The sequence below is a fragment of the Cavia porcellus genome, unplaced genomic scaffold (assembly GCF_034190915.1).
Source record: "Cavia porcellus strain 051 isolate PalLab524CR breed Dunkin Hartley unplaced genomic scaffold, mCavPor4.1 scaffold_17, whole genome shotgun sequence".
NCBI lineage: Eukaryota > Metazoa > Chordata > Mammalia > Rodentia > Caviidae > Cavia > Cavia porcellus.
This window is the reverse complement of record NW_026947500.1, coordinates 15,167,507-15,178,852: the sequence shown is the minus strand read 5'-3', so window position 1 is coordinate 15,178,852 and position 11,346 is coordinate 15,167,507. Positions and strand designations below refer to the sequence as shown.

The following is an 11,346-nucleotide window of genomic DNA, read 5'->3' as shown; positions in this document are numbered from 1 at the left end:
CGCTCAAAGGGAAAAAACAACTGGGATAGGGGAAAAGAGAAAAGAAGGGAAAAGGAAAAAGATATGTTTGTAAACACACACACATAAGATTGCTAAAATGATTATACTACTAACCCTACTAGTTCCCAGAAAAGAACAGCTAGTACTCACACAGTTTGATCAATTTTGCATGTCCATACCTGCTAACCTAAGTAATTCTTTTGAAGATAATATGGAATATAACAACCATTGTTAAATTACTATCACATTGTATGAAAGCCTATATTGCTATTTCTTTGGTTTTTTGGTTGTTGTAGTTGTTTTTCTTTTCTGTTTTTTTTTTTTTTTTCTCCTTAAAATAATAATAAAAAAAGAACACCTTCCCAGCAAGAGCCTCCTGCTGTCAGGGGCGGTGGCGAGGCCAGGCAGGGAGGGTCTAGTCCGAGGTGGGTCACGGTGCATGACTGGATTTCTCTCTCCCTGCTCCTCCCTTCTCTCTGCTTCTTCTCACTGCACGGGAACAGATTTCCCCTGAGCACACCAGCCCTTCCGCTGAGCCCACCATGGCCTGAAAGCACTGAAACTGTGTGCCAAAATAAATCAATTTGGGGTGTTGAGTACTGTATCTTGGTGGTGAGAAAAGTGATAAGACAAGAACTCAGCACAGAAAAGCAGCGAAAAAAGTCGACGTGAGTGTAGAAAAGTGATCACTAGTGGATGGAAGCTGAAGGAAATGGACCAGGGAGGCCGCGCACCTGCACGCGTGTGCAAAGCGTCACACAGAACCCCATCAACCGCATGATGAACATGTTAAGCACACATAAATTTAGAAATGCCAGAAAGCAGTGGGACTGAATTCCATCCTCCCTCCAAACTGTTACTGCATCCACGTTAGCGTGGAGAATGAACTTCCCACATCTGGGACAGGGCAGGATCTAAGCAATCTGCCCTCAGCATCACACTCCTCCAACAGGTGCCTCCCACCCTGCCACCCTCTCAGCCCACAGGACAGCCAACCACACGCTCTGCTTTACTTTATTCAATATGCCAGGTGAGGAGTTTACAAACAAGGCTGGCAGTGTGTGCGAAGTACAGACAGCTTGCCTGCGGGTCGTGTGGCGGGCTCTGAAATGCATGGACCGCAATTACATGTGGCACAAAATCAGACCGAAACTACCACCTCTTGGTGTCCCCAAGTGGGTCATGTAAACAGTTAAATTACTGAGTCATTATTTAGGTCAAAATACTTCCATGAAAATGACATACAAAACATATAAATTACATTTAACGTCTGTACATGGTTTTAAAAAAAAATAACAGTACTGCGTTCTGTACAATCTTGCTTTCTTTTGGACACTCTAAATGCAACATTTTCCCTTGAATTCCACAAAAGTAGGCCAAGTACACATGTCATGTAGTTAAAACCATTTCCCAAGAATACAAGGCTGCAGCGGTTTCTGGAAAGGCACGTTTTTGCTTTAACACAGGGAGCCCTGTATCAGAAGCCCCTTTCTCCTGGGGACCAGCGGGTGCAGCATCCTGCTCCACCACCTTTGGTTGCTGAAGGGAGAATGAGATTGCATAGATAGAGGCAGCAGAGAGAACAAGAGCTCCCCTTACCTTCACACCTGGGATCTTAAAAGGTGCCTCCCTGGCTCCTTTTGCAGGCCTGTTCCCTCACATTTCTATTCAATCCATGTACAATTCCGGAGCAGAGATGCCACCTATTTTTGCAAAGTAATTGCAGTTCATTACCCATCTACCCCTGGGATAAACACAGGCAGCCTCAGGGTCACTGAGGAGCTCATGCTGCTGGGCTCCGCCCCGCTCAGATGCTGCTGGCCAAAATGACCTCCAGCCTGAGAGGGACCTCAGTGGCAGCGCTGAGCACAGACAGCAGGTAAGACAGGAGGGGGACTCCACAATCTCGGGTCTCTTGTGACAGAATCTGTGACTGTTGAAAGGTGGCTGAAGTCCTTGCAGGTCCCAGTGGGTACTTCTGGCAGAAGGCCTGGGCATTGTGTGTACCTCAGGCTTCCAGCTGGACTTGGGTGTCATCCACCTGCAGAGTGTCACTGTCTCCCAGGAGCTCAGTCTCGGGGACAGAGCCTCCCTCCTCCTCCTCCACTTCCTGTACAGGGCTCTGGGCCACGTCTTCTGGGATGTTCTGTGTGTCCTCAGTGCCTTCGGACAGCAGGGCTGCCCTGTCTGCTACAGATGTGTTGGAGGGAGCTGTGGTGACGTAGCCTGTGCTGGTGGAGCCACTGCCACTGTGGTGTGAGCTGGGCTTGGGGACTATCTGAGGGGGAACCTGCTGGGGAGCCATCTGCATGGGAATCTGGACCGGGTAGAAGTTGGGCAGGTATGCCCCATAGGCTGGCACTGGCTGGTAGCCATTGACAGGAATGTAGAGCTGGGGTGGGGGCACCAGGGGTCTGATCTGGCCCTTCATGGGGATGAACTGGGGCTGCGGGAAGGGCTGGGCCTTCTGCTTGGGCCCCACGTAGCGGGTGTTGCTCACGTTGCTCACCGGGCTGGTGCTCAGAGAGCTGGTCTGTGTGGTGTTGCTGGCTCCCGAGGTCTGCGCCGAGCTGTTGTAGCTGGACAGGTTGCCCCAGGCCCGGAGCCGGCTATGGATGTCCTTGAAACGGGGCCGACGGCTGGGAAGCTCGCTCCAGCACTCGAGCATGAGGGCGTAGACCCAGGCGGGGCAGTCGTCGGGGCAGGGCAGCACCTGTCGGGTGCGGATCATCTCCACCACATCCTGGTTGGAGTACCCACAGTAGGGCTGCAGGCCATAGCTGAAGACCTCCCACAGCACCACGCCGTAGGACCAGATGTCGGAGTCGATGGAAAACTTGCCGTAGGCGATGGCTTCGGGGGACATCCAGCGGATGGGCAGCAGTGAGTTCCCCATCAGCTTGTAGTAGTCAGCAGAATACACCTCTCGGAAGAGGCCCAGGTCCGAGATCTTCACAGTCAGCTTGTCATACACCAGCACGTTGCGGGTAGCCAGGTCCTTGTGGACCACGTGGTGGCTGGCCAGGTACTCCATCCCTGCAGCAATCTGTGCTGCGACGTGTACGAAGTCAGGGGGCTCCAAGGCCGACTTCACAGTGCGGTCGTCGTCAGTGCTGCCCACATCCGAGTGTGGCGAGCGCATGACCAGGAACTCATGGAGGTCACCGTGTGGGCAGTAGCTGAAGATCATGCTGAGGGGCTGGTCCTTGGTCACGATACCCAGCAGACAGATGATGTTGGGGTGCTGCAACCGAGCCCGCAGCATGGCCTCGTGCCGGAACTCTTCTCGGAGGGGCCCTTCCGCTTTGTCCTTCAGTGTCTTGATGGCCACTGCCTGGGTCTGCTCGCCCGGGGCAGGCCCAAACAGATGGCCTTTGTAAACCTTTCCAAACCGGTCCTCCCCCAGCTCCTCCATGAAGCGCACGGTGGACAAGTTGATCTCCTTGAGTTTGGCCTGCAAGGACAAAAGCTCCAGGTCAAGGCCTTCTGCCACTGCATCCTGGGAAAGAGGTGCAGGCAGCGGGAAAGGTCCCCAGGGGAAACACAGTCCCCTGGAGAGGCCCCTGTCCTGCCACCCCAGGCTCCCCTGCTTCACCCACCACACCCTCCCATCTTACACCTCCTGTGGCCCTGCCCAGGCTGCTGATGGGGCAGCTCTAAAACGTGGCTCATCAGCACTGCAGTCTCCCTTCCCTGGTTGTGCGTAGCCACTCACATTTGCAGACACATTGTCTGCAGCCATGCCAGAGCGCCTGCTCTCACAGGGTCACTCTGGACTCACCTCATTGTCCACCCACACCACAGAGAGACACACTGTGCTTATGGGCTGCTTGTCTTTTCACATTTCTGTCACTTTTGGAGCCCAGCCCAGCTGTTCTCCAGAGCCTCCCACAATGGACCCATGCTGTGGTTTCCTCCGGATGAGTCTCAGCCCAGGATGGTTAAAGAACCACACCAGTGCTGTGAGCACCCCGGACCCTGGGCATGCTCCTTCTGTGCATCAGCCAAGGGTGTGAAGGTGGAGCTGGGTCCTTCTTGAGAGCCAACTCTGGTCTACAGCAAACACTCACTGACTGCATGACAGCAGAGCCGACCGGAGGAGCTGGCTCTGACCCCCTGGAAGGCCCCTTCCAAGCCAGACAGGAAGATGACCCCTGAAGCTTGCGCGAGTATGAGCTCCTGGAGAGGCTGCAGTGCACCTTCTAACCCAGCGCTGCAAAGTCCCCTGCCTGTCTCCTCACCACCATGAACTCCTCGAGTGGGGACAGCTGCCTTTCAAGGCCTTCCTACTTCCATCCAGAAACTGTATTCTCTCCTTCTCTGGGGAACAAAGCAACAAAACCAACCTGACCAGAAGCTGATCAGAGGCCCAAGTCCTAGGCCTTATGAATGCCACAGGCCGTCCTGTTTTCCTGTGCCACCTGTGGGCAGAGCTGTGGCCCCTGATGAGCCTGGAACACCCTGCCAGGCTACACAGGATTTTGGCTTCCCAGGTGGTGGGGAGCCCAGAACGCATTCCCAACATGCCTGCTGCTCAGTTTCCAAGGACACACATCGGGCACATTTTGGAGAAGCAACACCAGAATGAAGGCTGGTTTAAAGAATGACGTGCTACGGTCAAGAAAACTCGGAAAACGACCCCGCACATAACCAGTCCCCAGGCTTCTGCCTGGGGCAGCTGCTTGGGTGGGGCATGCACAGGAGACCTGTTTGTGCTGGCTGATGAGTGGCAGCTCCATGTCCTGACTGGGTGAGACCATCAGCTGCCGCCGCTGTGGGCTAGCTACGGAGGCCTTCTGCTTATTCCGGCATACGCAGACCAGGAAGAACAGGCAAGCGATGACCAAGGGAATCGTGATGCTTGGGACCAGAATGTACAGAATGCCCAGTTTGCTGCTGTCTCGGGGACCTGTGAATGACAGCAAAGCTCTCGTGACTTCTAGGAAACAACCTCTTGTCAACTCTAAATTCTCCCACCACCCCCCCACCTTCCCCTCCAGCCAAAATGCTTCGGTGTGAGTGGACAGTCAAACATAGACCGGCAAAATGGGACACCTGCCTTAAGAAAAAGGGAATGTACCGAAACACACCTGTGTCTATGGCTGTGGAAAGACTGGCAGTGTGCAGCATGCAGGCAGGGGACCCTGTGGTCTCAACACTGACAAAGTCCACATGCACTGTTCTCTCTGGATGCCGGGGCACCCTGGGGTGAGGCGCTCAGCTCCAGTCCTGAGAGTCCCCTCACTGACTGCGCTGCTGGGACACTCTAGTCTTTGGTACTGGGACTGGAAATTATCTTTTCCTCTTTCAACATTTTGATTTTTTTCCACATTTTTATATAATGATAACATTTTTAGGCTAATAACTAAATATGAATTTGACTTAAAAGAGCACAGGGAGGTCAGGTGTTTGCCCCCATGTAACACATTGCAGGGACAAAGCTCTAGAAAATCCATGCATACTGAGATACTGAATCCAAGGCTTCTTTCACTCATTTGTTTTCTGCAATGCAAAAGGATGCTTTATCTCCCTCTACAGGATTTACAGGGAGGTGCCAGAGAGCACACCAGGTACCAGGCTGACCCACGGGAGCAGAGGTTGTGTCCTGGCCGGTGGGCAGTGCAGTTTGTAGGGCCAGCTGCTCAGGGCCACTCAGTGCCTTTCTCCAGGTGCCCCCCTCTGCTGACCCTGAACCTCTCAGGCTCTGTGTGTGAAGAGCAGACGGTGTGACCCAAGGCCAGCCCACTCCTGTACATGGCAGAAGCTGGGCTCCTTAGGGTCTTCTGTTTCCCCTTAGACCTGGAAATAATTACACCAGACTTATATGACTCTGTGATGGCCCTCCCACTGGGAAGCAAACAAGTCATTTCTGGCCAGTGTGATCTCCAAGAGTGGTTTCTGTCTAAGAATGAGCACTCTAGTGCCAGCCCTGCCTTCTAGACAAGAAGAAATACAGCCTCAGACAAAACTCTCTCCTATCCCTGCTCAGCAGCCCTGGGGAGGGTCCAGGAAGCAGAGGTTCCAGAAGCCTTAGGGAGACACAGACATACTCTGGGTTGTTCCTTGGTTTTAGGGTTGCAGAGAACACCCATGTTCCTCATGCCAAGGCCGGAACTTGAGCAGTTTACACAATTATGGAGGCCTTTGCTGTATTGTCATTTTTAAAAATTATCAACACATGCTTATTTGGAAAAGATTTAGTATTGTAAAAATGTGGGGTTTCATCAGTGAACATTCCTAATGACCCTTTTCATCTAAGGCTGTCACACTGTGAATAGATCCTTGCTCAATTTTTGTATGAGCTTTAGGCTGAACCACACAAAATAACTGATTTTTAAATATCTTGAAATACAGAAACAATAGTTTCAGGGCTGGGGATTTAGCTCAGCAGCATAAGTGCCTGCCTTGCAAGTGGGCAGTTGTGAATTCGATCTCTAGTACCGATAAAAAGGAAAAAGACAAAAAAAAAAAAAAAGAAACAATAGTTTCATAGAATGTGTTACAACACAAATTTAAATAAGACTTCAATTGAAAAAGAACTATGCTATATATTTCCAGTTCCTAGTTTGGGGGCAGAATAAAATATTTTGGACATTTCACAGTCAAAACAGATCTGTGGATGTCTTTATAGGGCATACTATTCCCTGGGATGGACATTCTATCCCCGTCAACCTCCTGTTAAAAAGCAGTTTGTTTTGTATCTGGCTCTCACAAGAGATTCTGCAAGAAATATCCTTGTTTTTCTGCCTTGATTGTGCAATTATTCCTGCAACATAAAATTCTAGGAATTACAAGGACAAAAACATACATATTTTTCTGCTTTGATTCATTTTTAATTGCAATACTACAAGCTGCTCATTAAATTATATTTTAACTCTTCTGTAGATCTGGGGAAGTCACTGTTAAAAGTTTGGCGTGCATCTTTCCAAAACTTTACCATGAAAAACAAGGACATGTATGCAGCATCACACACACTTTCATTCATTTTGTTTTCTTTTATCAAAGCAAAATGAAACAATAAAAAAATGATACCAACATAGCTCTTGCCCTAAACCTGCTTTTTTTTCCCTAGCAGGGCACCATGAACCTCTTCCTGGTAGGAAATAATTTTATTTATTTATTCATGGACAGACTTATTTACTCACTATGTAGTTCGGGCTGGCCTTGAACTCTTAGTGATCTTCCTGTCTCAGCCTCCTGAGTGCTGGGATTATAGGCATGCACCACCAAGCCCAGCTAGGAAATACTTTTAGAGGGCTGCTGTGTTCTAATAGACACAGATGACAATTTAACTCCCAAAGTTTTTAAAGCAGTGTGTGTGTGTGTGTGTGTGTGTGTGTAAAAGCAATGTCAAGTTTGAAGTTTGAAGCTGCCAAATTATACTCCAAGAGGTTGATGAATAAACATTCATGTGTGCCGGCTGCAGGGCAATGCGGGTCCCACTGTGCCAGGGGGAGGTGTCCAGGGTCATGGGGGCCTGGATTCACTCTACTATTGATGTCTTCTTTCACTGGCCCCTCAGTCTGAGCTGAGTCTCCATTACTCACTGACAGGAGCTGGTGACACAGATGTGACTGAACTCAGATAACTGCTCAGGTTTTCAACCCTAATTACACTCTTTTCTAGTCTATGACACCCACAGCGAGTGTTACGAGATGTGACTTCTATTTTCTCCTCACTCTACCAGATAAAAGCGCACGAGGGGTGGAAAGCTCAGAAGCTGGGGAGTGAGGGGAGAGATCTACGAATACTGGGAGGCACCATGCAATGATGTTTGTGGAGGATCAAAGACGCCAAACTAGACATCCAGGGCTTATGAAGAAGCAGGGCCAACGTGCAGCCGGTGCTCCCACTGGACAGTAAACTTGCACAACACTCTTTAGACCTTTCTGGATTTTAGGACAATTAGAATTGTCTGATATATTCCATAACCAACAACAGTGTTATTTAAAACAAGCAATCACAGTGGTAAGATGGGGACCTTATAGTTCCCAGCATTCTGGACCCAGACAGAATGCTCTTATCAAAGGCCAACTCAACAGTCAACATGAAAAAAAAAAAAAAAAAGAGAGAATACATACTACAAGAGGGTACGTCACACAGTTCCATGCGTACGTTTTTATTCTGAGTAAAGCACCAGGGACCTTCCATCTGGCCTCCAGGGTTCCGGCAGTACGCGTGGCCCCCTCCGAGCTCAGGGAAATCCACGCTGGACAGCTGGTGGCCATGGGGGTGCTGCAGGGCCCACGGTTGGCACTGATGCCCCGACCTGGTGGTGCTGGCTGTGCCTCTGTAATCCGAGCCGGAGCCATTGTAGCACTGGTGGTCTGGAGAAGCAGGCACATTAGGAGGCCCCAACACCAGTGATGGGGCCCGCGCGGGGTTAAGAGCTCACCTCCCTGGACTACTGCAGAGAAGAACTTGACCTATATGTTTCCAGGTCTGCACTTCCAAAGAACCAAAGGGTTCTGCACAGTGTCCAAGAAAAGTAGCATTAAAGGTAATGACTTCAAGTCCCAAGCCTACAAAGGCAACTTCCCAGGGGGGCAGGAACCTGTGTGGAAGTCGCCTATGGCCCTGGACACCTATGGTACCCAGCACCCCGGACCCTGTGTGAGCCAGCACCACTGCCCCTGCACTCACTGGCTCTGGAAGCAAAACTGAAGTCACAAGGAGGAAGGGCTGTCCTAGGTTTGGCCCCATAGGTCGGAGGCTACCTCCACCCTCAGACGGAGCCTGGCTCAGCTACCACCCCACTGCACTGGGGAGCTCAGGGCAGAGGATGTACATGTGTCAAACAACTACGGTGTTTACCCTATGAGCGTTTCCAAGCCTTGTTTAATTATTAACTCGCTTAATCTTCATCTCCACTCCACAAGGTCAGTGTTGTTATTATCCCCATGGAATGTGAGAAAATGGGAGTTTAAGCGACTTTCTCAGAGTTGCGATGTTAGCCCTCTAGCCACAAGCTACGCCAGGCTGCCCTGTAAGGAGCCTTGCTCAAGCGGGAAGCTCCAGACCAGCTGCTGAAGTCAAATACAGCCAAAGCCTAGGAAGAATGCGGCATCGGCCTGGGTCTCAGTCCTCGAGGGGGTGACCCGAGGGAGCAGTTTGCAGCAAAGACGTCAGCAGTGCTGGCAGTGACTTCCACTCTGACTGGCCTCACTTCATGCTGCCAAAGCAGGGTAGGGCGCACATCTGTCTTTGGAGACCATGAAACGGCCAGGCCCAGGCCTCAATTCAGAATGAAGGGCCCGCCTGGCCTCTGAGGCCCCAGTGTCTGGAGATGGGGACCTCCTACATCTTTGCTGGTGTGGGTGGCTATAGGTCCCGACTCTCCACCTGCATGGCATCTGAGACTCAAAGTACCAGGCTAAGGACCTATGGGGCTCCCTGAGGTCTGGGAGTACCTGTGGGCTGGGCGTTTGCATGTCCTGCAAAGCACGGGTGCTTGTAGCCCATCAGGCAAGCTGGGGTGCTCGCCCATCCGCTCCCTGCATCCCAGCCTTCACAGCAGTAATGCAGGTTACTGCTGTTTTGGACATGCAGAACCCCAGGCTCAGGGTCCCTGAATGCAAAGGGACTGAAAGGCTCCCCTCCGCCCCACGATGCCCCTGGGAGAGCCGCACCCTCTCCCACCACCCGTGGCACTCACAGCGGCCCAGCTTCTCCACCGGGATGCCGATGCGCATGCAGTTGGCAGCGTCAGGGCTCTCAGGCATGGGCAGCGCCTCGCACTTGGGCAGCTGCAGCCGCATGAGGATGAGCGGGTTGGAGCGTGCAATCGTGTACTCCTGGCGGCACAGGTCGCTCTCCAGCACCTCGCACTCATCGCGACACAGTTCCCGTGGCTTGGGTGCCCGGGAGCGGGAGTCACATAGTGGAAACACGAAGTGGCAGAAGGACGGGATGGCGAACTGGGAGCACTGGTCTGACAGGTGCGTGGAGGTGCCGATCATGGTGAAGGCCGCTGTGGAGGAAACCGGGTATCCCTGAATGGAGGGCCAGCCTGTACCCCAACCCCACCCCCTAGCACCCTCTGTGTTCCTGATCTAGCCTGCACCCCCATGCTGAAAACCTGACTGGTGCCTCAGCTTCTTCCTGTAAACCTCCAAACCATACTACACACCCAAGCTGCCCCATTCAGAAACCCTGCTGCAGCCCCCCACTCCTGGGCCATGCACAGCTCAGCACTAACCATAGTCCCCACCAAGGCCCCCAACCCTGACACCACCATACCCCAACCCAAGAGTCCCAGCCCTTGAGACTTCCCCTGCCCTAAGCCCTGGACACTACCCCACACTTCTAACTCCCTCCACTCGGCCCTGGACATCCTATCAGGTAACCCTGCCCCCTATATAGAGCCCTCACGTGCTCCCAGGACAGGCCCAGGGCACCCATCATCTGCTCTGATCAGCAGCAGACTCATCTGGTCCCTGGGGTTCCCTTACAAACTTTCTAAGAACAGGAAGGAAGGAAAGCCAGGCCCAGAGCCTCTCTGCCTCAGCTGACACTGCTTCCTGCAAGAAGGAACCAGCTTCAGATCCAGAAGCCATCACCTAGGGACCCACGAGGAGTGGCATTCTGTGGTCACAGCACTGCAGAGCCTGGGCTAGGTGGCTTCCAGTGCACTGGACAGTGCAGGGCTTGCCAGGAGCCCCACGGGCACAAGGAAGGTGAGCAACGGGAGGGAACCTGCTCTGAAAAGTGGAGAGAGGGTGGTGCAATGAAGCAGAGAGGGCAGGATGAGTTCTGTGACTGAGGCTAGCAAGCGACAGGCAGTGGCAGGAGGTGTTTGAGGCCAGGTGTCAGAGGATGGAGTGTGCTGGGAACGCGTTAGGGCTGGAGGCCCTGCTGCGGCCAGGTGCACATACTAGTGAGGAAAGGTGCTGGCCAAAGAAGGCACTACGGGCTGAGAGCACCGCCCTGCTTCTGCTTGTGGATGACCTGCTAAAGAAAGGCTCTGGGGCTCCCCAGCTGCCCCCACAACTGAATGTGCTGAGCCAGGTACAGCCAGCAGGTGGCCCTGTGGAGACCTGCTGAGGCACAAGTCCTGGTGAGAGCCAGTCACTCAATCCCTTCTGGGCCTCTTCCTTTATCTGGAAAGTGATCTGCTGAGACCACATGCTGCAGAATCACATTTCCCACAGTGCCTGTGGAATGGGCTGGAACAGGGGTCCAGAGCCAAGTGGTCCTGCCCTGCCCTGGCACCACCCTGAAGGTGCTCTGCTCACACCCTCTTTAAGTCCTCAGGTTCTCTGCCCTGAGTGCTGACACTGCGGGTAGGAGGCTAAGGCACAGGATATGTGGGACTGGGTGGAAGAGTTAAGAGCTGAACCTCTGGCA

The 11,346-nt window shown here is 52.4% G+C and overlaps 1 protein-coding gene across 2 annotated transcripts in view; it reads right to left on the bottom strand.

Annotated features, from left to right (window-relative positions):
- Nucleotides 1-998: 998 nt before the first annotated feature.
- Nucleotides 999-11,346, bottom strand: part of Ror2 (receptor tyrosine kinase like orphan receptor 2) — a 216,571-nt gene continuing 206,223 nt past the window's right edge. Inside the window, exons 6-9 of one of the 2 annotated variants that reach the window (XM_013150151.3) lie at nt 9,656-9,970; nt 8,082-8,327; nt 4,707-4,909; nt 999-3,454 (exon numbers count right to left, since the gene is read on the bottom strand). In XM_013150151.3, the coding sequence (XP_013005605.1) occupies nt 2,009-3,454; nt 4,707-4,909; nt 8,082-8,327; nt 9,656-9,970 (2,210 nt within the window). In that variant the 3' untranslated portion in view covers nt 999-2,008. The remainder of the gene's footprint in view (nt 3,455-4,706; nt 4,910-8,081; nt 8,328-9,655; nt 9,971-11,346) is intronic. The other variant, XR_002790600.2, reaches the window with a different exon arrangement.